This window comes from Amblyomma maculatum, chromosome 1, assembly GCF_055883805.1.
Source record: "Amblyomma maculatum isolate TAMU_Amacu chromosome 1, ASM5588380v1, whole genome shotgun sequence".
In the NCBI taxonomy this organism is placed as follows: Eukaryota; Metazoa; Arthropoda; class Arachnida; order Ixodida; family Ixodidae; genus Amblyomma; species Amblyomma maculatum.
In genome coordinates, this window is record NC_139344.1 from 267,659,205 (window position 1) to 267,687,115 (window position 27,911).

Consider the following 27,911-nt stretch of genomic DNA (forward strand, 5'->3'; position numbering starts at 1 on the left):
ACTGGGTACTAGATAATGGGAACACACTGTATGCTGATAATAGTTCATGATTTGCGACCCTCTCCGTAATTGCATAGGGTGTGTGAAGGCACATTTAAAGGCGCATCATTACTGACTAGAAAACAAAGCAATAGCTTGTGAGGTTTAAGGAGTTCACAAGTTGATCACACTGAGTCACTGTTTAGAATATTGCCACAAGTTAGATTGCTTGGTAGGACAGTTCTGTGCGCCGGTTATTACAGATACCAGGCATGGCCAAAGTTGCGATCCTTTCAAGTTGGAAGGCATTGAAAATCACACTGCCGTCACTCAGAACTCGTTTAAAGTTTATGATAACAGTACTTATCATGAAAACAAATGCAATAAAAGTGCTGGACATTTCTGTATTCCTCTCTTCGATAAATTAGAATTGTTGACCCGGGGCAGTTCGATCTGTAATGGAGCATCTCAAGCCAGGAGTGCTTGCTCATCGCTGGCAGAGGGAGTGCCTGTGATCCTTTGCAGTAGAAATCTGAGCTTTTTGATATCGATAATTTTTAAAGATTTAGTGGTTTGAATGGGCCAAAATTCGTTGGTTGACACACAGCCACCTGGCATTAGAGCTACTGTTATCTGCTTCACAACTTAGCACATTAATAGTAACTACTACTACTAAGATTTTTTGGGTATTCTTGGGGAGCAGATACTGGACGCGGGTTGGGTTGGCTCGACCCTACCCACTGGGCGAGGGTCATGCATATGCTGATGCGCCGGGCAGGCGCCTCCTCCTTGCTGGTCAGGGACGGGACCGTGAGCTGTTCCTAAGCATTTTCCCTCTTCCTCCTCTCCCGCCTGCACCTGACTGGCTTGACGCACGATGTAGCAGCGATCTTTTACCGACTATTCCCAACAGAAACGAGTTAATGTAAATCCGGACGGGTCGGGATGGCTTAGCCCGACAACCGGCGCCCCCTTACCCGACCCGTAAGAGGGTTCTAGCGTAAGAGGGTTCTAGCACAGCTTTCGCCCTCACTCGTGATCACGTTCTACGTGACGCTGGCGGTAACACAGGATGTTCCACGTCCGCCACTATGGTTGAGGGTGGCGCTGGTGAACACTCTCAAGGTTCGTATACAGACAACATTAATACCCGAGAAAGTAGCAGGGGGGACAGCGGCCGATGTAGCTCAGTTGGAAGAGCATCGGACGCAATATTTGGAGGTCGTGGGTTCGGTCCCCACCATTGGCACGTTGTTTTTTCTTCTACTTTGTGTTTAATTATCTTTACCCTAAGCAGACTACAATACTCATTTTCTGTAATTATCCAAGTAAAAATTAAAAAAAAAAGACATAAAACATAATCCCCAATGCTTTCCTTGGCCTCGCCGACTGTTGGCTTCTTTCCTTCATGAAATCTTCCAGTGTGACAAGAGCATGCATTTATGCTTTGGCCAAACGCTTTCTGCATCGAATTTGAGATTGAAAATAGTGTTTCTTCTTGGCATTCATCTGAACAAGGAACTGAAAGATGTTTTATGCATTGCAGAACACATGGTATTGTATTGGCGCACTGGCAGCCGATGGCGTTGACAAAATAGCACCGTACGATGTGAAAGCCCAATGAAAGATCTTGTTTGTGGTTGAAAATTGTTTTTATTATTACTTTTGGGGAGTTTACAATGTGACAGAGCCAGTCTTGGAGAGAAAAAGCGTAATGCTTCTGCCTTGCTAGAGCTCAACAGCATGAGACACCGGGGTTTGATGCATCATGCACTTGAAAAATGGGCAGAGGGACCCTGAAAATGGGTCAGAGCTGCAGGTTCTAGCCTCTGCGAATGATTTTATAGAACTGTCTAACAACTTCCCATTCATTTTGGGGTTTTTTTTTTATTATCTTTTTAAGAGGAAGTATTATTGTTGCTAAAGCAATCACAAACATTCTCTCTCTCTCTCGCGTCTCTCCCCCCCCCCCCCCCCCTCTCTCCTTGAGATTGTTGACTATCAACTTCTGACATGTTTTGCCTTTATATCTGTTTTCTTTTTACTTTCAGCACGATTGTCCGACAAGGAGTTGATTGCCCAGCTGAAAAGGACGGGAGAGGAATTCCTTCAAGATGTACCCTGCTACGAAATTACTTCTCTTAAACTTCCAAAGTGCAGGGAGTGCCGAATGACTCCAAACCAGAGAAACAAGAAAATGAACATCTTTTGTCGCTTCTTTGCATTCAGAAAGTGAGTAGAGTACATTTATGGTCCCTGGAAAAACTTGGTAGTCTTCCATCTCCGTGCTCATCCCTACGGAGAGGGGTCTGCTCTCGTAATGCATGCGACAGTGGCAATGCACGCAGTCTGAGTGCGGTTGACTTCCTTGCTGCTGGCGTTGCTCCTACCTGGCAATGCTGCGAGCGGTCGTATGTCGTTGGCGGTTTCATGCATGTTTTATTTTGCTTGTTGTGACAGGAGCACTTGAAATTATGCTTTCAATGCGTAGTTTTCTCAAGCTGTGTTACCGTCGACAACAAGGTGAATGTTGAATACATAGCCCTTTTCGTAGGCAGCCCAGCAGAAAAAAATCCTGTTCGTTCACGTGCAATCGGCACAGACTGCAGCGCGTCGTCTGCTGTAAACAGAGGCCTAGAAAAATTATATGCTAAACCTGATGGCATGAACGACGAGTGATGCGGTTAGAAGCAGGCAGAAAATATATGAGTAAGAATGAACCCTTTATTACAAGGGAGGGATATGCCGCAGATCCGCTTTGGAGAATGAATAGGTCTGCACGTGTATGTGGCGGCCACTAAACAGTGAGAGGGCAGAAAAGCAGCAAATATTCAAACTTTTCAAGCTTCGCAGATGCAACTAACGTAGCTATGAGACAAAGCGTAAAGAAGTGACCTTTTTGTTTTTTTTTTCATGTTCAATTGCAATTAATCTCGTCGGGCGAAGAAAAATGCAACAGTTGTGTGTGTTGCAAAATAATGTTGTATATAATCTTGTACATATACATTTATGAATGTTTGTCGATTTCAGCTTTGCATAGCCCCCATTGTATACTTTTCTTTCTGAAGTGTTACATGTAATTTTGACTTATGCGCTGAATAAGAATTTGAAGACTCAGTCTTATTATTGTGTCATCATTTCGTTCAGGGCACTGCAGAAAGAGTAGTATGGTAAGGGGTGGTGCTTTACTAAAGAAAAAAAAAAGTAAAATATATGTAGGTGCGGGCTGCGTGCGGTATGACTGACTGCCGTATAACGGATCTGCAGCCGTAAGAAATAAAACCGATAGGGCACGTAGATAGCATAACATGAAAGATGCATAGTAAATTTAGGAAACTTAACAGCGCAAATCATGCAACCACAAGACACAAGCGAACACGTGACACGCATTGTCACGCTATGTTCTCTTGTATCTTGTGGTTGCATGCCTTGCACTGTTATGTTTTCCTAAATTCAAGATGCACCAACTCGCCTAATGATGCATAGTAAAAAAATAGTGGAGAAATGTGTTTGCAAATATATGCCGTAATCACGCATACACTAGATCTGCACCACGAAGATAATTTGAAAAGGCGGTAAACTCGTAATTAACAGCGATGTCTAAATGCATCCTTTTCTGGTAATCTAAAGCAGTATTCCTGTGCGAAAATGAAAACCGAGGCCAACGAAAGCAGCTAAACTATATTGCTCAGCCGTGCACTGCCGGCAGCTCACCCGTGCACCCGCTGGCCGACCGCATCCAGACTACGTACAGCGCTACCACTGCATGCATTACTGCGGCGACCACTTCGCGGGCGTGCAACGGAAGACTAGCAAGTTTTTCTTGGGACCATAGTACATTGGTTCTTCTTGTTGTAAAAGTGCACAATCTCTCATCTTCTTCTTCTTCTTCCTTTTTTTTTTTTTTTTCCAGGCTACGTTATAACAAAAATGGCACAATTCTGAATAGAGGTTTTTCTCAGCCGGATGATGCTTCGGAAGCAGACTTGAAGTTATGGGTGCCTCCATCAGGCAATCCTCCACGGGATTTGAATGTGACCACTGCTAAAATCATACTGTCCCACGTGGGCGACCAGTTTTGTGATCTCGTGAAACAAGAGCGGGATGCCCAGTCTGTTCTACACATGGGTGACGGACAGACCATGTCATGGAAGCGTGTTGTTCAGGGTGTGAGAGAAATGTGTGATGTCTGCGAGACTACACTCTTCAACATTCACTGGGTGTGTCACAAGTGTGGCTTTGTGGTGTGTATAGACTGCTACAAGGCCAAGAAATTGGGCACTGTGAAAGGTGAGCCTGTTCCTTGCTTGAGGTGTGCAAGATGTTGATGTTTGGACTTCCTTGCAGCTGAGGAAACGCCCCAGAAGGACAGGGATGAGTACCAGTGGCTGCTATGTACCAACAAACAGCCTCATGAGCAGAAGAAGTTGATGATGACCCAGATAATAGCGGGCAAAGCTCTCTGGGACATTGGCAAAGACATGCACGAAATACGCAAGGAGTGGAACATTCCCAGCAGGTGCCACTGTGTCATGCGTGGTTGCGACACTGACAGCAAGAAGAACTCTTCCAATGGGCTCTGCAAGGTGAGTAGTATTGCAGAGATGGGAATGGCAGTTATTCCTGATTGCACTCATTTTAAGCAGTTTCCTGCCTTCATCTGAGTGCAGGGGTAAAGTTGGTTTGCTTACTTTGATATTTCGAATGGGGCCAGCTATTTGTCATTATTTCATGCAGAAATATATTTTTTTATTTCACCCAACATATAGAGACTAGTAAATCGCGTCAAGTGTAGAAAGTTTTGGAAGTACAGTAAATCCTCGTTATAATGAAGTATAAACAGTGTGCAGTCAAAGCAAGTGGAGCTTGATACACTGCTGCTTTTTAAACTCGTAATGCATGCCCATGACAGTTGAGTACTTTTAAAATTCTGAACTTGTGTTCACTGCCTTCATTACGGCAGAATTTTTTTCTGGTTCATAACAATTATGGCCCTGTTGTGCTGATTCATTTAGGCGACCTAAATTTGCTGCTACTCTACTTCCATTTTTGCCTCCTTCTGTTATCAATACCTTTTACGTGCAGCATGTGCATTTGTAAGTGGAACATATAATTTGTGGCCAGACAGCAACGAAATTACGGCAGTGACCACAAGGAAGCTGCAGCAATGTGACCATTTTTGTGCCCTTTCATTTCCCTTAGCATCATACAGTGATGCATCATAGTGTTACGGGAGATGGGCACTGAAGACACTAAACAATGTGACTTTTATGTTGCATTGTTTAGGGAGAGCAAAGGATCAATTCTGTTTTTGCTTGCGGGCTGTCGGTGTTTCACCGATTTGCCTTGCGTACGAGGGGCATTCAATAAGCTCCCACGCATATGGCAGTTAGGCACTTTGCAGTGTTAGCAAGACAACTAAGACTATTCAGCACAAGGTAGTAACATTGTTACCAAGCATATTTGATGTGTGCTGTGTTTACGTGTTGTGGTGTTTCCTGTGCTCAAAGCATGTTTGGTTGAAAGGTATTGTAATTTTGTGTGCATACTGGGCAAATCCATTTGTGTTGTAGCAACATGTTGCATGGCTTTTCTGTCTCTTGTTGCCTCGTGTTCAAGATTGGTATATGACAATTGAAGGCAGGGACACTATCGTGCCATAGTCTAGCAGGAAACAAGTGCTGCTGCGCAGTGATTGTGTTGCGCTTCTTTGGGTTGCTGTAGAACCCAGTCTTAGTACTGGGCCTGTTTGAGCAGTCTTCGCAAATGTTTTGACACGTCCAAGATCTCATTGCATTCAGTGCCCAGCTGCTTTCGTTGGTGGTTGCTGACTGGGGATGAAACCTAAATGTACCAATAAGACCTGAGAGCACGCAAGAGAGCCTGGAAGTTCAAGGATTCCATTAAAATTCAAGATGTCCTCTGAGAAAGGTCATCACTACAATTGTTTTGGCATGAGAGGTGTTCCAGCAGTTGATTATTGACCACCAAAAATGGAACAAAAAGATGTCCATTATTCTGAAGCGCTGGTCCAGTTGTGCAAGGCTGTCAAAGGGAAATGGCAGACAAAAAGCTTTTTTGCTGAACAGGACAATGACAATCGAACACCATCTCCAGAAGCAGAACCAGAGATTTTTGTTGTCAAGAGTATAATTTTGAAAATAATTATTTGGAGTGTGTAACTGCGTGGGCTGGCTTGAATAAAACTACCGGTGTGCTCTTGGTCCTATAGTTCTTGCTTTTGCATTTTTTTTTACTCAAAGCTTATTGAACGCCCCTCGTACTAGGCGGAATTCGCCATCTCAGCACTGGGAATAATGTGATCTAAAACGAATGCACTTCATTGTTAGAATAAAATGGCTTTGTTATAACGAGGGTTTACTGTAGTAGTTAGTTCTGTATCGGTGGTTCTACAGCATGAAGTGGCCGACTTTTTTTCTTGCAGCAACTCATGAGCGCAGTCAGCAAGTGCTTCTCAGACAAGGAATGCTGCACAGTCAATGGCGAGACAGGGCGTTGTGGTAAACGCAAAAAACCTGTGAATGGCGTCGCCAATACATCCTCTGATGAAGTAAGCGGCAGCTATAGCTCTGACAGTGGAGGCTCTCCACTGTCGGTCTTGGCAGATGTTGCTCTTCACTCTTCAAGCAAAATGGACGATAAAGGCAGTGACCAGCAGCAGACAAGTGATGGTGGTGACGAAGAGAAGGGTGAAGACTATTCTACACTGCGCGAGCTTCTCATTCGGCCAACGAGTGGCAGTGCTAAGAAGACTCCAATGGATGAAGTAATAGCTGCCACCGTGGAACAGACAATAAAGAAAGACGAGAAGCAGCTGGTGCACTTTTGCCGGCGTTACCCCAGCCCAAAGAAGGGCCGCGAGATGCTGCCTGTGCGTGTGTGCACCCTTGCCGAGAGCTCTCTTCTTTATCCCAAGGTGCCCCACTCCTGGCTTTGTAATGGCAAGCTCTTGGTTCTTCATGAGCCTCGGAACAAGAACAACCTGGGAGTATTCCAAGAGCAGTGGAAGCGGGGCCAGGTGAGTGTTCCTGCTGTAACTGATCCTTCTAATACCACTGCTATGGTTAGGCACTAGGCTTGTTTGAAAGTTGGGCTTTTTGGATATTTTAGTGCTCACACTGCCGCTCGACTGTATTGACTGTGCAGTCACCTCCAGTTTGTGAAGCAGGCTACCAAATCCCGTGGCACACGGAATTGTGGAAGTATACACATTGGGGTATTGTAATTGTATAACTGCTATATTTAACTAATATGTTTATTTTGTACATATTTGTACCCACCATTTATGGAATACCACCGAACTGGGGCTCTTTAAGGTAATAAAGTGATGTGATGTGATGGGGGTACTATCCACATGGCCAGTTGTATTTTTACAGCACATGTGTTTCACAGTGATGGTAATTTGCTGCTGTAATACTTGTTGATGCTGTTCAGTGTGCAACACGCTGAAAGTTTTGTACAGAACATAGTTGTTTTTTCATGAATGAATGCATGTCGTGAATAAATTTAAAGTAAATGTTTGGAGGATTTCAGAAGCCTGTAAGAGGTGATTAGTATTTGGTTTTTCTGTCGTTTCTGCCATGTAAATGCCTATGTCTGGAACAAAAGAGACTGACTCGAGTTCTTCATAAGCACAGGACAGCATTAGCAGACTTCTTTCGGCAGGAAAACACTCATCCCATGCATAGGTTTCTGTCACATCTTTTAAAGTGAGCTGACGAACACATTATGACCCGCCATTACTGGCTCCACTTTGTCCGCGGACGGCACAGTCTTACAAGCGAAAAACAGGCATGTGTTGCCCCTCTCAAAATGATGGGGTGGCGTTGCACAACTGCAGAAGCTGCCAGTGTGCTGTAGTCCTTAGAAGAAAATTAGTCTGTAGCCCTTCATTATGGCACCTTTCATAGCCCATGAGTTCTTTTTGGATCTTGAACCTCATATGCTGCAGCAAACTTAATGTAAGTGTATATGTTCAATGTTGTACTATGTTGTACTGTCCAAAGCAGGATTGCTGACTTGCATACCACCCATGCAAATCTGGTCCACCCAGAATGCATTACATGTCACTATTAAACAGCTGCCCTGTAAATATTATGTCTGGTAGCAGGCCATGCATTGCGTGTATATCTTTCGTTAGCATCAGTCTGTCAAAACTGCTAGAAATGTAAGAATGGCCTTTTGCCTGGAAAGGCTCCAACCTCAACTGCCTCATGCATGCTAATAACATAGGGATGTACGAATGTCCGTTCATGGCTGTTATTTTGTGGTGAATTTCCTTGAGGCACAGTTTTTGTTTATTATGTGGTGTATGCCTTCTTTTGCAGCCTGTGCTGGTCACTGATGTTTGCAAGAACCTTAATATGTCGTTATGGCATCCTGATGGCTTCTGCCGGGACTTCGGTGAAATCCAGAATGACCTCGTTGACTGCCGCACTGGAAACACTGTTCCCAAACAACCAATGCGGAAATTTTGGGAAGGGTTTGAAAACTTCAGCAAACGCATGAAAGATGAAGACGGGGAGTACATGCTTCTCAAATTGAAGGATTGGCCCCCAGGAGATGACTTCAGTGACATGTTGCCCAGCAGGTTCAATGATCTCATGAAGGTGCTACCACTACCAGAGTACACCCACAGGGATGGTGTCTTCAACTTAGCAGGGCGGCTGCCAGAATGCTTTGTCAGGCCAGATCTTGGGCCGAAGATGTACAATGCCTATGGTACGTGCATTTCAGATGACTTCAGTTAATTGCAGGGATGCTTTACTTTGTCATGTACTGACGGGATGGCTTAACAGACTTCAGTATCGCTTTTAGAGAAATCCCCCAATGTAGAGTATAACTTGTAAGCGGGAAGTGAATACCGATTAACTTCAGGCACACAGATTGCTGTTACAATGTAAAGCCGTAACGGCTTGTACAAAAACTTGGTTGAAAAATTAGTCTTGGTGCGGGGTGTAAACTTGAGGTAATGCTTGTAGCCCTCCCAATGCCAACTGTCCCAATTTGCCCGAAAGACTTTCTGATTTTTGTGTACAAATCACTGCCCCAAATCTTCCGATAAGTGGCCTCTGCCCATGCAAAAATGGTTTTTGGCAAAACTGGCTCTAAGGAATCTACAGCTACATCGTAATTGCCAGCATCACGATCAGAGGCTTGCAGGTTTTTTTTTTTTTTTTGCAAAAGGTAACAATTGGATTGCAGGATTTTTGGTGTCCAGGTGCTTGAGTTTGCTGAAATTTGCTTCCTATGCTTGCAAAAGCTTAGTTGTGCTGAAACTGTGGTGCAAAACTACATTACATTGGAGGAAAGAAAAATGCGTGCATTTGAACGGAAACGAACTGAAATGAAAAACTTATTTTATTGTGGTCTTTGTTATACTGAAGTTCTTTATATCGAGGTTTAACTGTAGTGAAGGCACAGGCGATTTGATGGTTAAACGTTGCATATAATAAAAGCCAAACAAATACATAGCCGTGCTTAACAGAGCTTACGCTGGGGTAACTAGGCTTAACCTAGTTATCCCATATATCCTGTTCCTATATTGCCATATGGTTGTGCACACGTGAATGCTAATGAGCAGTTATTCTCTCGTTAAAAAAAGTGCTCCGCCTTGGGAGATTCCTATTAAAGGGGCGAGGACAGGGTCATTCAACGTATTGCTGTTGTATACTTTTATGAATAATATACAGGTCTACAGTTCTACTTGTATAAAGTTTTAGTGCCTAGCGCACAGCGCATGTTACAAAAAAAACTAGATAGAAATCGGAATTGGGAAGCTCCTCCCACAGTGAGCAACCACCATTTTGGAATGCTCGTGTGGTGTCAGAGTATACATGGCGGAGCATCATCTGCAATGCATGGCTGCAATAGCAAAGGACATGTCTCTTTTTTTTTTTGGCGATTGACACAATGGTTGCCCCTCATGCACAAGTGTTTGATGACTATGCTACCGCACGAAGAGTAAGGCATGTTTTCTTCAGCATAAGCCACGGTCACAGTCCATGGGCTGCACGGTTATACGTTCCTTAGCTTATCGACGCACTGATCTGTCGCATATTACAAAGGCGATGACGCCAGCAAGGCCAACGGTTGCCTATCGTCGTAGTGTGAAGTTCTGAGGCCCTGTGACGGCGGCGCGGGGAACAGAGACTGAGACGGTGGTGACGTAGAGGCTCTTGTTCGGTACGGGCATACAGTGAAGCACAGTTGCATCGCGTTGGGTTTTGCGATGACTGAACTGAAGCGGCGGCGCCGGCACATGCTTTCGTGCGCTGGTCGCGGTCATAGTGAACATAACTTTGCAAAAATGCTTTGCCAGCCGTAAATAATTACGTCTGACTGACACGCGCACATAACGGCAAATCAAGAGGCACCGCTTTGTTCAAAAGTTTTGTCTGCTCCTCTAATGTCGCAAGGTATGCTCTCGCATCAAGGTATGCTTATCTGAGATTTACTATTTGTTTTTGGACCAAAAGAGCAACAGCAATAGCTCAGTAATCGAAAACATAATGCTAACCCCTCCCCACTTTCACTGCGCATGTACACGGTGAAAGGAAACGTTTTTAGCACTTGTTGCTAAAACAAGCTAACTCTCGTAACGTAAGAATAATATGCTTCTGTATTCCTAAATTATACAGTGTCACAGCTCCGGAAGGGGTGCGAGACACCTTCTCGAACCGAGGCAAAGGTAGTTGGAACTTTGATACCCAGCGTTAGCCGGTTATGTTCAGCGTTGTGAATGAGAACAGAGCCACGAAGTCAATGATGGAAAAACAACTATATATTCTCAGTATTATACACAGGATTATACGACGCAAGCATTTACAGACATTTAAAACAACACAGTTAAGGTAGCGTACATAAAAAAAAAACTAGCAATCAGTCAAAATTTTCACTATCAAGCTACATGCAAATTGAACACAGACGTTTAAAACGATCAGACGAGTGTAGAAAAAGTTCAGAAGAAATTAGGAAACGGGCATATTGTCCGACGAGCGCGGCGGCACTCCACTCACAAAGACGATGCAGATGGGGAGCTCTCGAAGGCTATGGTCCTTCCGGAGCCCTGGGGCGAAGTCTTCGTGGTGCGATGCGGCGGCGGTTTTGCGAGAGGCGCACTGCCATTGGGTCAGAGTCGGCTTCTTTTCTAGCCGTCGGTTGACAATGCACAAGACACGCCCACGCAATAGTTCCATCCCCAAGTCAGGGTTCATAAAAACAAACACGCACAAGTGCACACACAGGAAGGGGCACGTAGGCCCCGCAACTTCTACACTGCATGGCCGCCATGTTGCGGGTGAAAAAAGTAAGTCACAACCAAAACAACCGAAAGAGGATGCACGTACGCCAGCAACTTCGGTCCTGCTAGGGGTCACTTTGCAAATAAGCTGGAAGGACGCCCCCGCTCGCGCACTGCGAGGGGGTTTGTCTAACTGCACGGAAACTACCCCGCGACGAGAACGCGTGCGTACGCGTGCTCTTGACATTGCCGACAAGGCAGAGGCACACGGAATACACTGAAATATCTCAATAAACTCTTCTAGAATACTGCATATGGTTAATTGCAATATTATAAAAATATAAAGGCTGCCACTTTTGTGACATACAGCAAGAGCCCATCGATTTTGGCCTCCTCGGCAATATCTATACGAAACCCAAAACAAGTTCGAGGATCACCACGGTCACCTATTATAGTGAAGGCTTCTCAAAGAAAAGAGATTATGTGAATAAAACATTTTTAATGAAAAACAACTCTGTGACCACCATCCACGGCGCGCATGCAAGAGTGCAGCCGAAACCGCAAATATCAGACATGGGGATGATGTGACGTCAGCGGCCGATGGTTGCCAGACCAGAAAGCTTATTCTGATATTAATATTACAAATTAATTTTTAAACTATCTACTACACCAAATGAGCTCAAATTTCGAGAATTTATCATTTAACGTGTGAGGAGTGAAATCCAATTATCGGTTTATGCTCAAAATGTTTGCTGTCATGACCTCTTTAACTTACCAACACCATTTGTTTTTAAAGTTCGCTTTATAGATTTTGTGCTGCAACTTTTATTTCTGGATTGTAGTGATAGAAAACAAGCGTTACACCTCCTTTTACCCTGCCGAAGCATTGACAACCTTATTTATCCTATTTCCTATGCCCCTTTGTCTTTAGTATTGCCCTATTTAACATGTCTTCCAGTTGGTTTTAGCTTTGTATTGTGTTATTGGTTGTAATATGATGTTGTGACAACTGCAATGTCTTGAAACACTTTAGAACAAAGTATTTCTCTCAACATTCTCCTGAAACCTTTCCTGAATGTAAGAAATTGTCGGGAGAGTAATCTCAATGCCAATCTGAGCAGTAGCTTAAGAGCTCAGCTCGGGTCACTCTGCGAGACTGCTTCCATATAAAACATGATTTTCCATTTCAAAGCCCATAGTGTCTGAGCCTCCCACAATATTCTACAGTGGCTCTGATTATGGCCTTGTTTGCTTTGGCAGGCTCTGCCCTTTATCCTGATAAGGGCACCACCAACCTACATTTGGATGTCAGTGATGCTGTGAACGTTATGGTGTACGTTGGAATCCCTAAAGATGGCAAGGATGAAGAGCACATCAATGGTATTATTTTGTCTTCTTTGCATAAATTGTCATTTCAGTGAAACCTGCATTGCTGAAGAAACACACTGCTTTATGGTGTTACAACTTTCTGGTGTGCTGCCGCCCATCTATATGCAGAAGCGTTAAAAGCGATCGACGAAGGAGCATGCGACCCCCTTACACGAAAAAGGGTCCGGGAGAAAGGGGCAAAACCTGGCGCTCTATGGCACATCTATGATGCTCGGGATGCTGACAAAATTAGAGATCTGCTTAACAAGGTAAGGTTCCGAATCATTCTGCATTCGGCAACGCAAAAATCTGAAAAAAAGGAAGATGGGGGTGAAGGAGTCCGTTTAGGCTGGCCGGCTCAGGCTCCTCTGACTGCTGTATATGTAATATCCTAATATTTGTATTATCTTATTAAACTGGCAATACCAAAAGCCTGGAAGAATGCTTACAATGTAATGTTTATAACATAGGGGATGAGTTCCCACTCTCTGCCTTCGTGATTTTTGTTGTCTGCCTAACACTGTTCTCGGCTCACACAGCTTGGGTGTGCATTGCACGGCATTGCCTGCAGTAGCTTGAATTGAGCATTTCATATGAGGTGGGGCGGGCATAGCAAAAAAATTGAAAAATACTGTGCCCAAGTAGAATACGAGACATTGTGAAGTTTGCAACTTCTGAGGCTAATGTTTTGGAGCTGTTTAAATTTTTTTCTTTAATTATTTTTTTCTTCTTACTTTTGATTGGTGCTGTAAGAATTCAGTTTTACAGCGATTGTATTTGTATCTTGCCAGTGCTTGGCTGTGGGAGTAAATGTGGCGTTTAACTATAACAGAAAAGCTGCAATAAACATCAATATAATCTCAGATGAATGAAATCTAAAAGTATAAGTGGGCATGGGCAGAGCACATAATACAAGGAGCACATAGTGGAAGAATGTGGCAAAATGTCAGGTGCACAGATGAGACTGGAGGTGTCTGACTACAGGCTGGTTGCAGCTGGTCTCCGGCAGGATTAATTTGAGAGAGTCTAAGGTCAAATACTTCTTCAATTAGCCATAGTTAGAGGCAAAGGCCAGATATCTTTATTGTGCTAGTGGATTATACAGGTTGTCCAAGCTAACTTTAGCCAAGGGTTAAAAAAAACATTTTGGGGTAGGCCAAGGAAACCAGTTGCATAGAGCTACCAGCCATCTTGTGCACCGCAGGCAAATTTTTTGTTTTGCAATTAATCAATAATTAAAAATTTTTCTCAATTACTAAATATATTTCTGACAATTAAGGTGATTTGCAAAGTTAGAGAGCACTTCTAGAAATCATTTCATTTATTTACAATGAAGAAAGCCTCCTGTATCTTTTTTCCAATGTCCAGAGAATGTTCACAAAATACAAGAAAAAAAAAAAACGCACGACTGGCGCATTCGCACTCGACGATTGTGTTCTTCCCAACCGTAATTTTAGTGAATGAAACGAGTTGCGTCCGTGGCTCCATGGCCTTGTTGCAGCGGCAGGCCGTTACGGCTGCATTTGTTTTTTCGCTCACATCAGCCACGTGACAGCGCAAATTCCATGAAGCTTGTCGTGCTCGCTGCAGCCATTGCCAATCTATCAGCCTACCACTGGAACCGGGCTGTCGAGTCATGGCCGCAGCTAATTTCATTCCCTCAAACCACGATTGAGAGCACCAAAATCGTGGCGTAGGAAAGTGCTAGTTATATGATATTTTTTGTAATTAGCGGGCTTTCTTTAAGCTTGGAAAAAAGAACTTTTGAGGCTTTCTTTATCGGAAGTAAATGGATTGGGGGTTTCAGAAAGTGCTCTTAAATTTGCAGATTACATTTATTTTCTAAAAGTAATAATTAGTAAATTAGAAAAACTATCTTATTTACTAATTTAGCCAGTTGCAAAATAACAAGTTGCCTTTGGTCGTGCCAGGTGGTTAGCAGTATGCAAGTGGTTTTCCTGGCCTGCCTCAAATGTTTTCTTTTTTTTTTAACCCTTGACTAAACTTAGCTTGACTCCCTGTAGACAAGCTTCACATTTATTTTCAGATAGCTCTGCAGCCTTCAGCGATGCAGGGGTTTAGGTAGAAATCCATGCCTACACTGTGCCAAATAACTCTGCTTTTGAAAAAAGCCAACTCATGAATGCAAATATTTTAGTGTACGCATTTGTTTTGGTTGTTTTGGTTAGAAATATTTTTTTTCTAATGCTTAGAGAGTGGTGCTGCACTTCTTCAGCCCATTCCTCAAATGGAATTATAGTCTGTTCCAGATATATCGACCTCAAGGTTGTGGTGCAGTTCCAGCGGCCGCTTTTTGATGTAGGCAAAAAGCTAGGCGCCCATGGTTGAAATTTCTGGAGCCCTCCACTGCGGTGTCTTTCATAGCCTGAATCTCATAGCCGTAAACCAAACCAAACCAGATATATCAAACTCTGGTAGATGAATTGCTTATATTAAGCTCTCAGAATATCCCCTTGAAAGACGCATGCAAAGGTATGGCATCTTTGTTTGCATGTGTAGTACTCCCACTCAGCAGACATTCAATGTATCAAGCTCTCATTGTGACGTTGTTCTAGTGCTCAAAAGGCTATGTTCTGTGCACTGGTTTTTGTGCGGTGAAACCAGCATAGCTGACTGAAAACAAAACTTGAGGCAGCTCTCGCATAGCATAGTATTTGGTTAATGGGCTTTAGACCTCTTATGATCTTCAGTGGCCTCTCTCAAAGCATTGTTCACTGCAGATTTGATGTGAGCCCCAACTCCAACAGTGCATGGGCTGCAGGTCTTGAGACGTGAGCAACACAAACTCTAGACAGGGGCCACATAGTAGGCACGTGTGCTCGCGCCAACAGAGCATCACGTGAAGGTTAACCCAGCGTACTCTCCTTTTCGATGCTCGGTGTGCACGCATTGGGCTGGTGCACCCACGGCAAGCGATATAATCCTGGGGTGGTGATGGTCAGCATGTCCCTGCAGTCTGTGCTCCACTAGCATGGGTGGGCCAAATTCACCCTTCTCGGTTACAAAGAGCCTCATGTGCTGGCGTGATTTGTGCATCACATGGTCTATGCACCGAACGGTTTGCTGTTCCTTTTGAGTTCTTTGTATCTGGGATCAACTGTACCAGGTCATCAGTAAGAAAATTCTTATCTTATCATAGCAGCAATGTTTAATCGTTTTAGGACTGATGATAGACACTTGCTCAAATTCGCAGATCAGAAAATAGAACAAAAACTAAATAGTGCCTTCTAATGAAAATGGCTGCACCATGGCGCAGGTTGCGGAGGAGCGTGGTGAGAAACAAGAACCCCACCATGATCCCATTCATGATCAGAGCTGGTATCTGGATCAAGAACTACGAGAACGCCTCTACCGGGAATATGCTGTTGAAGGATACGCAATTGCCCAATGTCTCGGTGAAGCAGTCTTCATTCCTGCAGGTGCTCCACACCAGGTGTGTGCTTTGTCACCTCATTTGCTTCAACATATACAGGTTCTCAATGTGTGCACATTGCGCTGATTACAATGGAATCTAGTTGATACAGGCCCCAAAAGGTCCTGAATGAAACATATTTGGCACAACTTCCATTTATTACTACTCTTTGTCATTTTGCACTGGATTTTTTGTTTCACAGTGTCCAAAAGCCAGTTTTTCTAAAACTGTTAGAAATGAGTGTTAAGCCCTTGCCATGAAGAGCATCTTAAAGCATGATGCTCTGGCAACTTTGCCACCCTCTAAGGAGGTGTTGTCAAAAGATACATGTAGATATGTTATCAGCGCCTGCAGCATCTTGGCAGGCTGCCAAGGTCAGCACTTCACATCCCCTTTTCAGTTTATCAGTTTACCTGACAGTCATGGACTGCTCATATTTCGTGTACAATCAGTGCATGGTTCCCAGATGTAAGAGTTAACTTTAGTACCGGCAATCTTTGCCTAAAAGTCTGCCCTCCATTATGTGTAATGCCACAGTTGCTAGGGGCCCAGTGAAAGTGTTTTTCTGTAATATGGGGTGGAATAAATTGAAGGAAGGGAATGGCTGAGCGGAGTATTCCTTGAATTTTCAAGTAGTGTTGAGGCTGAAAGATGTCTGAAAGTCTAATAAAATTAGACATGGTGCCATGGTTGTTCGTGCAGTGAATAGAGATCTTACTTTGGTGGAGATGGAGGGAATGCACTGACCATCTGGGCAAGTGACTGCCATCCTCACATGTAAAGTCACTATCATTGTTGCAGTAGTTTTCTTCTCACCACTGCCCCTCTCTTTTCGACCATTGTCCTAATACATGTTTTGGTGGAAACGTTTTCCCCATTTGTAATACTGAAGCTTGTGTTATAGCTGCAGCCATTACAAACGGGCTTGACTATAAGCATTTAATACCCAGATTATAACATGGGAAAAGACCATTGCTGCATAAAGATCTCAAATGAAATAGGGGGCATAAAGAGCTTTTAACGCGATAGCGTGAAGGGCCCCGTGTCACAGAAAAGCCGGTGTCAGCGTTATGGTTTTAACATGAAAATCAGAGGAAAGTAAAGAAACAATTAAACACGGTTCCTTCGCAGTGCGAGGCAAACAAGCAACCACTCCGCCGCGTGGTCGTAATGTATGTAGGGAGGAGGAAGCGTCTGCCACCCAACGCGAAGTTCGACATCGGTATGTTCAACCGTACCGAATGAAAACGGCTCGCTGCTACAACAAGCATCGCCTGCCCGCTGTTCGACCATGCCAGATGATGATTCCCAACCACAACGATCGTAGCCTGTTTCATTGCCTACCCAACGTTCGACCATGCCGGAGGAAGAAATTTCGAAGCCGCAGCTAGCGTCGCCTGCCGCATCGCCTCATGAACTTGCTCCGGAATCGAGGCCCGGTCCCAGCACGTCTCGTCGACTCGACACGGGGTTTTGCACGGCAAAGATCGCCACACGTACGGAACACGCAGTCATGGTCAAGCGCGGCATGGATGCTAAGCCGGCAACGCAGTGCAAATTCGATCTCCTGGAAGTGGATCTGGCGCACACGGAGGAGGCAGAATCGGGCACTAACCTTGTCGTGGTGGACATGGCAGTGCTGAAAGAGCTTTTTGCGCGAGTGAAGTGTGGCAAGTGCAGGCTGTCTGTGCTCGATCTCAACAAGTCGGACAAGCAATAAGCAGTACGGCCTAGCAGTGAAACTGGAGGTGACTTGTTCGGCGTGCGACTATCGTGTGGCGCGTTTTCGTCGCCGAGGACTAAAGGACCTGCCAAAATCACACCCTTTGAGGTGAACATAAGGGCCATGAAAAGTATACAGAGCATCGGAAAAGGTGTTACGGCCCTCTCTGATTTCTGCACCGGAATGAACCTGTCACACAGAGGTCTCACCACAAAACGTTTCAAGCCCTCCTAAGGAAAGTGGTCGAGGTTTGTGAGGGCACTGCAACAGCCTCTGAAGCTGCTAGTGTTAGTGTTGTCAAGGGAGTGTATAGAGCCCTTTATCAGCCTCCAAATAACATTGATGTTATTTTTGACGGCCCCTGGATGACCAGAGGGGTGAGTAGGCTGCATCGTTAAAATATACACTGGTCTAGTGATTGATCATGTTGTCCTTTCCAACTTTTGCCTTGGATGTACCATCGGTCCTAAACCTTCAGATGAGGGTTACGAAGACTGGCTGGCAGAGCACGAATGCCAGAAGAACATAGACTGCAATTCAGGGCGAATGGAAGTTGAGGCAGCCCTGCTGATGTTCAAGCGTTCGCTCTCCAAAAATGGGCTTCTCTGCACTACAATACTTTGCGATGGAGACAAGCCGCACATTCCACGCTTTGCAGGCAGAAAACGTTTATGGGTTTGTCCGCATAGAAAAAAAGGACTGCATAGAAAAAAAGGCCCAGGACAAAACACTCGGAGGTAGAGGAAAACTGACTCAAGAAAAAATTGAAAAGGTCACCAACTACTACGGGTATGCCCTCCGCAGCCACACACGACGTGCCAGAAATGAAGAAGACAGTACAAGCCACGCTTCGACACTTGTCTTCGACAGACAGTGCCCCCGACCACAGCTTGTGCCCCGAGGGCGTGAACTCATGGTGTAAATACAATCGTGCTATCGCGAATACCGAGGAGCCTCCTGCTCACAAAGACAGTTTACCAGCCTCTGCGCAGCACTAGAGCCAGTGTTTGCTCGACTCAGTGATGATGCCTTGCTTGAGAGGTGTGCCGATGGCAAGACACAAATTTCCATTGAGTGCCTGCACTCTGATTTAGACACAAGTGTCCAAGAAGAGCCATGCATCACTGCTCAGTGTAACAAGAGCAATTGCTGAAGCTGTTGCAGTATTCAACCAAGGCAGAAGAGAAACTAATGAGTGTAGCTTTGTGCCTTGGCTACACTCCAGGCTGCAACCTTCTTCGTCGGAGCCTCGAAAAGGACAGGATGAGGCTGCAGAAATCTACAGCAGCCTTCTTGAGCAACAACGCTGAAAAAAAGTCTTTCTAGGAGGCACAAGAGAGACAGGTGCCCTGACTATTGCCCCGGACAATTGTAAATTGCCGTCAGCACGAACCACTCCAGACAGCCCTGGAGAGGTGCAAATCACCATCAGCATTTACTAGAACTGTTTAGTAATAGAGCTTTTGCAGCCCTCGTGCAATAATTAGCAATATGCTATTAAAATATTGCTATTGTCTTGAATACACATGAGATCCGCAAATTTTGCTGAATTCCCAATGGCCTATGCTATCTTGGCCTTGGATTGTCCACGATATCTTCACTTTTAGTTGATATATTCAGAATCCAAAGACAGTTTCAGAAATGGAAAGAATATGTGATTTTCAGTGGGAAATATCACATTTCAGGTATCAGCGGTTCATCTTATAACGTATGGTCAAACTTCAAATGCTGTTTTCTCGGTTTCATATTTTTGGTCAGTCTCCTCAGCCTTACGCAGGGTTTTAATAACTTGTTTTTGGTTCACAAAATAACATTGGTACCATTTTCTTCGGAAAGGAATGAGGTACCCGATGACATTCTTACTTTTTTGTTTAGTGCATGCGTAAAAAGCAATTTGCAATTAGCTTAACAAATTTCAGGCTCATATACTGCAACCTTTTACTCTCGACAGCAATATCAGCATGACATGTCTTTAGAAAAAACGAAGAATGTCATCGGGTATGGGAACTCTCTGGCTATCAATTCATGTAATTAAAAGCAACAAAATGAAATGAGAAAGTTCATTTATGGTGCATAAGAAATTACCTAATTACACTCTAGACTTTGTAGAATAACTTTTGATCTAAAACTACCAGCTCAATTATGATTAGATTTTTGGAATCTGGAAATAAAAACACATCTGTATGCAAAGTTTCACAAGGTTCTACACATAATTAAAAAATTTAGTTTTAAGACCCTCGTCCCCTCTTAATAGTTCTGCTGTGAAAATAAGCAGCCAGGTACGTACTTAATTATAGAGCCTCTTTGTCAATAACAAGGGTGTCAAGCCAACAAACGCATACTTCATGCGTTATGGGGGGACGTCACAAAGGTGCCTGTCGCTAGAAATGTTCTCTATATCATTGGTCACCCATGAGGGCCTATAGCAAACTTGTTGAAGTTATGGAATCCCCAGTATAGCTCAAAAGATAATGTGAGGAGCCATGCACTGACAGGAGACAGTGAAGTAAAGATTGTGAAGGAGGAAAAAGGGCTATCCCTTAAGTGCTGCCAGTTAAGTTTGTGGGCTTCACCCAGAAACAGTGTTCATCGCGGGTACCCTGTCGTGGGGGAGATTCCGAAGGGGCGACAAGGTCAAGGGGCAGCTTGACACTGGCTGATTTATGACTGTCGCGCAGGCGGCCGCTTTTCAGAACTGATGCCAGAACACATGGAAGCGGGCGACGCTGCCGGTTCTGTCTGTCCCGATTATCGGAAAAGGCGCGCTTCGACCGTGCCGCAAGGGAGGCAAAACAGTGCAGTTAGAAAGTACAGCGTAAGAGCAGTGGTTATGGGTTCGGAACTAACTGCTAAAGCCACCTATCAGGCGTTGCTGGACATTTTGTACGCTTCGGCGTACCAGAGCTGGTGTGTAGTGATCAAGGGGCTAATTTCATGGCAGGGTTAACGAAAGAGTTAGCAGAGCGATTGGGAGCACAAGTACGCTTCTCTACGCCGGAACACCCGCAGAGCAGTGGGCTCGTAGAGGTGCTGAGACGCGTGATTCACAACCATGCCAGCGACTGGGATAGATACACCCTGTCTACTTTGGTCGTACCATGAGCTGCCGCGCGAGATCACAGGAATACCCCCCTTTCGAGCTCATGTACAGTAGGACGTGGACCGGAGCGTGGGAGCCCCCGACAGGGTTAAATAAAGTTGCATCTGCGTACTTGACCGAGCTCCGAGAGAGAATGGCTGAAGCAGCCCGTGCCGCAGATGAACAAGGTGAGCAAATGCAACAGTTATACACTGATAGGTACAACCTCGGGGCGAGGCCAAAATCATTTGAGGTGGGCGAACAGGTACTGATCCTAGAAACAGGACAGGTTGCGAAAATGCAGCCCAAATGGATCGGACCTGCCGAAGTGAAACAGCAGGTGAGGCCAGACAGCTATATCGTCCAGCTCCCGGGAGACGCAGAAAAATGAGTGCACGCGAACCGCCTCAGGAAGTACTACGCTTGAGCGAATAATGTCGGCATAGTCTTTGAATCAGATGAAGAGTTTGGCGAGATTGAAACAACCCCGCTATTTAGTGAAAACGGGAGGACAGTGGCTGCACTGCTAGAGGAAAACACGCACTTGTCAAACCGACAGTTGACAGAGCTAGATGACCTGCTGAGACGGTACAGCAGTACATTTTCTGAAAGGCCGGGAAAGCGTAAGGTTGGTGAGCGCAAAATCATCTTGCTTCAAGGAGCAAAAGCTACCAAGGTGTACCTCTATCGTGTGTCGATAGCACTGAGAGGAGAGGTAGAACAGCAGGTGGAGCAACTGAAAGAATAGGGACTCGTATATCCTGTAGAAAGTAGCTTTGCGCATCTGGTTGTGTGTGTTGCTAAAATGGATGGCACAGTAAGAATGTGCATTGACTACCGTCGCTTGAACGCTGTCACTGAAGCGGATAGCTTCCCGATGGGAAAAACGAGTGAGCTGCTTTAGGAGGTAGCCAGGGCCCGATACATCTCCATTCTAGATATGACGAGAAGTTACCGGCAAATTGCGATTGAACCAGACTCTCAAAAGCATACTGCATTTGCGACCACCAGTGGTCTTTATGCGTGGAGAGTGATACCGTACGGACTTCGTAACTCGGCGGCGACGTTTCAGAGGATCATGAACGAGATCCTGCGAAAGCACCGAGGCTATTCGCGCGCCTACATAGATGATGTAGCCGTCTACTCTGAGACTTGGGAGCTACATATGCAGCACCTGGAAGCGGTTCTTGCGCAGATAGCATCGGTGGGGCTGATTAACCCGTCCACTCTAGATACCACTCTCTAGTCTAGACGGCATCGGCACACCGATTAAGCGATCCTTTGATGTGCAAAAACTCCAGATCATATTTTTGCAGTGCTAGAATCCAGCGAGTTAGGCGCGCACTGAAGGGTTAGGGGACTGGGTCAGGTCGCCGCTCATCGGGGTGTTGGAAGTTGTAACAAGTCCCGTTGGCTTGTTGAGTATGGAGAAAATCGCGGTGATTGTGCTAGTTACCTAATATTGGTGAGTGTGATTAACATGGTGGACCAAGGAACGTACAGGGCAGGGTCCTGCCTGTACTTGAGCGTTGAATAAGTACTGGTAATTTGTGTGTATCAGTATCTGGCAGGCAGCGGTGGCGTAGCGGCAGAACATTCGCCTCACATGCAAAAGGACAGGGGTTCAAATCCCGGTGCCGCGCAATTCTCTACCGGATTTAAAAAAATCCGCGTGTCGACGGAATTGCATAAACAGGTTCGGGGTGTGACCCGATGCCGGTGAACACCTCCGGCAATGCACTCCCTCACCAGAACAGGAGTTGGCCACCCTGGTGCAGTAATTGGCCATAACCTCTCATGATAAGCTCCATAAAACCCCGGCCCTCAGTCACCAGCGGCTGCGGAACAACTGACCACGGCGGCGGTCAGACCTGTGACGCAGCAGGGTGTGCTAAGAATACCTGGCTTCGCTGGACAGGCCGCCATTGGAAACTGACCCTGGCAACGTTTAACGCTAGAACCCTAGGTAGTGAAGCTAGTTTAGCAGTGCTGTTAGAGGAACTAGAAGGTATGAAATGGGATGTCATAGGGCCTAGTGAGGTTAGGAGGCCGAATGAGGCATATACTTTACTGAAGGATGGGCATGTACTGTGTTATCGAGGCTTACCAGAGAGGCGACAACTAGGAGTAGGTTTCCTCGTCAATAAGTATATAGCGGGTAATATAGATGATCTCTATAGTATTAATGAGAGGGTGGCAGTTATTGTAATTAGGATTAATAAGCGGTATAAACTGAAGATTGTACAGGCCTATGCACCTACATGTAGTTATGAGGATCAGGCAGTTGAAAGCTTCTACGAAGATGTAGAATCGGCAATGCGAAAAGTAAAGACTCAGTATACTGTACTAATGGGAGACTTCAATGCCAAGGTAGGGAAAAAGCAGGCAGGAGACCAGGCAGTAGGTGACTATGGCTTTGGTTCTAGGAATAACAGGGGGGAGTTAATAGTTGAGTTTGCAGACCGCAATAACTTAAGAATTATGAATACCTTCTTCAGCAAACGGAAGAACCGGAAATGGACATGGAAAAGTCCTAACGGGGAGACTAAAAATGAAATTGACTTCATAATGTGTTCAACCCCTGCTATTGTGCAAGATGTAGAGGTAATTGGGAAAGTGTGATGCAGCGACCACAGGATGGTGAGGTCCCGAATTAGCCTACATCTGAAGAAGGAACGCAACAGATTAGTAAGAAAGAAACTTATCAACGAATTAGCGGTGAGGGGGAGGGCAGAAGAATTCAGGATCTCGCTACAGAATAGATATTCGGCTCTAACCGAGGATGGCGACATTACCCTAGAAGCAGTGAACAATAATTTCAGAGATATCATTACTGAGTGTGTGGGAGAAGTAGGCGGTAGGATAGTTAGAGAGGATACCAGTAAGCTGTCTAAGGAGACGAAAGATTTGATTAAGAAACGCCAGAGTATGAAAGCTTCCAATTCAACAGACCAGATCGAATTGGCAGAGATATCAAAGCTAATCAATAAGCGCAAGGTGGCTGATATAAGGAAGTATAACATGGAGAAAATTGACCATGCTGTAAAGAACGGGGGAAGCCTTAAAGCGGTAAAGAAGAAATTGGGCATATGCAAAAACCAGATGTATGCGATGAGGGACAAGGCGGGCAACGTCATCACCAATATGGACAAGATAGTCAATGTAGTCAGGACCGTAGCGAGATTGGCAGCAGGGAAAAACAGTCTGACGTTCCACCAGTGACGAAGGACGAGGTCAAGAAAGCATCAATGTATGAAAAGGGAGAAATCAGCTGGAGAGCTGGATAACTACAGATTTGCTAAAGGACGGGGGGGATATCGTGCTAGAAAAACTGGCCACCCTGTATACGCAGTGCCTGATATCATCGACGGTACCGGAACCATGGAAGAATGCAAACATTATCCTCATTCATAAGAAAGGGGACTCTAAGGACCTTAAAAATTACAGACCAATCAGCTTACTGTCTGTTACATATAAGGTATTTACTAAGGTAATCTCTAATAGAATCAGGACAACCTTAGACTGCAATCAAGCAAAGGATCAAGCAGGTTTTCGGAAACGGTACTCTACTATCGATCATATCCATACCATCAATCAGGTGATAGAAAAATGCTCGGAATATAACCAGCCCTTATACATATCATTCATTGATTACGAAAAAGCATTTGACTCAGTTGAAACCTCGGCGGTGATGCAGGCATTGCGAAATCAGGGGGTAGACGAGCCGTACGTGAAAGTGCTGGAAGGTATATACAGTGGCTGCACAGCAACCATAGTTCTGCATAAAGAAAGTAACAAAATTCCCATAAAGAAAGGTGTTAGGCAAGGAGACACAATCTCCCCAGTACTATTCACAGCTTGCTTAGAGGAAGTATTCAGAGACTTGGAATGGGAGCAGTTAGGGATAAGGGTAGATGGAGAATACCTCAGTAATCTGCGATTTGCTGATGACAAATTGCTAAGCAACTCGGGGGATGAACTGCAAATAATGATTGATGACCTAGACAGGAAAAGTAGAAAGGTAGGCTTGAAAATCAATATGCAGAAGACTAAGGTAATGTTCAACAGCCTCGGGAAGGAACAGCAGTTTACATTAGGTAACGAAGTACTGGAAGTAGTAGGCGATTATGTCTACTTAGGACAGGTAGTAACCGCAGATCCAGACCATGAAAAGGGAATAACAAGAAGAATAAGATTGGGATGGAGCGCATTTGGCAAGCACTCGCAGATTATGACTAGCAGCTTACCGGTATCGCTCAAGAGGAAAGTATACAACTGTTGCATCTTGCCTGTACTCACCCATGGGGCTGAAACTTGGAGGCTAACCAAGAGAGTTCTACTTAAGTTGAGGACAACCCAGAGGGCTATGGAACGAAAAATGGTAGGGGTAACATTAAGAGATAAGAAGCGTGCAGAGTGGGTCAAAGAAATAACTCAAGTTACCGACATTCTAGTGGAAATTGAGAAGAAGAAATGGGCATGGGCAGGACATGTAGTGCGAAGAGAGGATAACCGATGGTCGCTTAGGGTAACAAACTGGATTCCAAGGGAAGGAAAGCGTAGCAGGGGGCGGCAGAAGGTTAGGTGGGCGGATGAGATTAAGAAGTTCGCAGGGGTCGAGTGGATGCAGCTAGCACTGAACCGGGTTAAGTGGAGAAATATGGGAGAGGCCTTCGCCCTGCAGTGGGTATAGTCAGGCTGCTGATGATGATGATCAGTATCTGGCGCTCCTATGTTCTATGTATGATGTGGTTTACGCGTGTTACCTTGTATTGCTTTGTGCGGTGTCGTATACGCCAAGCAGTGTTGTTTACAGTTTTGGCGCATGCATTAGTTACCGTTTGCGAATGTGCACACGGAGTATTGTCGTTCAGGGCGCACACGCCTTTGTACGGAGTCTTGCACTATTGTTTTGCGTGCTGCGCTTATTTCTGTTTTGTTTGGTGTACGCCACACCACAATGTTGAGCGTACAGCAAGTGTACGCGCAACGTTCTCGATGGGGAGGAGTCAAGTTTGCGACTTCACCCAGAAACGAAGTGTTCATCGCGGTTACGCTGTCGTAGGGGAGATTCCGAAGGGGCGACACTGTCAAGGGGCAGCTTGACGCCGGCTGATTTATGACTGTCGCGCAGATGGCCGCTTTTCGAGAGGGATGCCAGAACACATGGAAGCGGGCGACGCTGCCGATTCTGTCCGTTCTGATTCTCTGAAAAAGTCGCGCTTCGACCGTGCCGTGAGGGAGGCAATACAGTGCAGTTAGAAAGCACAGCGTAAGCGCAGTGGTTGTGGGTTTGGCGCTAACTGCTATGTCTCGTGGTTCGAGTGGAGAGGGCGTGGAGGCCATAAATCCTAAAATGCGGCGAAAGACTGGCCTGGGAGAATGCGCTGCAGAGGGAGCCGCTGGTGGAGGGTGGACGTCCCTTTGAATCCGCCACCCGCGTGCAACCGACCAAAGGCAGCGATCGGAATGTTTGGGCCTGAGGTTTGCGTGTGTTTATATGTGTGTGTTTTCGGAAGTGTAACCGTCGACGTCGTTTGTCTTTGTAACTGCTGGGCACCCCTTGCGTGGGAGGATTTTGGAGAGGTAGTAAATCGCAGATGTGTGTGTTTGTGTGCGCAACCACTCGCCGCTTAGTGCATGCTTTGTGTTTATTTTACTTAACATGCGTTGGTGAGGGGCATATGTGGCACAGTGATTGGCCAGCCTATTTTGAAACACTGCATGGTATTGGCCACAGAGTGACTAGTCGTTGATTGGTCAGTGGACTAGACTGGAATTTGGAAGGAGCGTCAAGATAATTGGGCTCTGAGGAGAGTTGGGTTCGGAATCGAGGGCAGACAGGTTGTTCAAGGAGGGAGGCTAGGCTGACTGAGGTTTCAAGGGACTCTGGTCTAAAGTGTAGCAGAAGGCCAAGGCTTGATTCTGCTAGCCTCTGACCTCCGATCGTTCACCCATCTGTAATTAGCCCTTTATGTTTTGATGTCGCATCTGACGACGTTGATGTAAATAAGTTGTAAAATATGTAAATGTGTACAGTCTGAGAAGGGAAATTCTCATCTCTGCACCGCAATATGTCGCTGAGCCACGGACACGGCGGTAGTCACAAACACCACTCTGTACGAGCGAAGGCAGGAGAAACAGCAAGAAATACCTGCCGTAGAGGGAAGCCCATCCATTCATTCATTCCCCACGCCTTCGCACCTTTTTAAAATAACTCTGCCTACCTTTCTTGAAGGCACTATACTGACCAGAGCCCAGAAATTTATCGGCACAGGTATAGGACAGAAAAAGAATATACACAAGGTAGCAAAAATACGCTGCTCATCGATCTCAACTCCAAATCGGTTGAGCAACTCCAAGTGGTAGGTGCCCCCTTTGACTCTGTCAGATTTCTAGTTATGAAATGTGGAAGCAAGCATTCACTTTGCTGCTACTATGTTCCAAATTGTTGCTCATGTCAGCTTGGGTTATGTTCTACTACTGTGAAACCTCGTTATAACAAGCAGTTAAAAAAATTGGAAAATAGTTTGCTATATCCATATTTCGTAATTAAATCTCGTAGAAAATACTTGCAAGAGCAGCAAAATTCAATCGGAGAAGGCAAAGCAATTCGGAGGGTGCTTACTTGGGTCACGTCTATTTATTTACGCGCAAAAGAACTGCGTTATTGCGGCCTGCTCTTTTGTGTTGATCGCGTTCCATATCATGCCCTGTTCCACAATTTGCAAAACCCTGCACAAGGGCAAGTCCAATGCCTTCAATAGCACTGCAGTGGCGGCGCAGTAAATCCAATGCAGCAAGCACTTTTTGTGAAGTAGGAATGTTCTCATCTGCGAGGTCAGCCTGAGCTTCGTCTACGGAATGTTCAGAGACTTCCGTAGCGATTTCAGCGTCCGTCAGTACAGCCATTCTCGCTGCGATGTCGTCACCACCTAAAAAGTCTTCTACAGTCATTGTTGCGGGCATGTCACCAATAAGACGCGAAAAATTGTTCCAGGCCTCATCGAACTCGCGGAGCTCTGCTTCGTTGGTTTCATCCCCATCGTCACTTGATGCACGGGCC

At 45.3% G+C, this 27,911-nt stretch overlaps 1 protein-coding gene across 9 annotated transcripts in view; it reads left to right on the top strand.

The window, feature by feature from the left end:
• Positions 1–27,911, top strand: part of LOC146206484 (uncharacterized) — a 252,153-nt gene that overhangs the window by 213,850 nt on the left and 10,392 nt on the right. For all 9 annotated transcript variants that reach the window (XM_084591193.1, XM_084591194.1, XM_084591197.1 and 6 more), the window contains 8 exons: positions 2,031–2,211; positions 3,893–4,269; positions 4,327–4,565; positions 6,425–7,018; positions 8,328–8,721; positions 12,503–12,622; positions 12,740–12,879; positions 15,888–16,064. In XM_084591193.1, the coding sequence (XP_084447319.1) occupies positions 2,031–2,211; positions 3,893–4,269; positions 4,327–4,565; positions 6,425–7,018; positions 8,328–8,721; positions 12,503–12,622; positions 12,740–12,879; positions 15,888–16,064 (2,222 nt within the window). The remainder of the gene's footprint in view (positions 1–2,030; positions 2,212–3,892; positions 4,270–4,326; positions 4,566–6,424; positions 7,019–8,327; positions 8,722–12,502; positions 12,623–12,739; positions 12,880–15,887; positions 16,065–27,911) is intronic.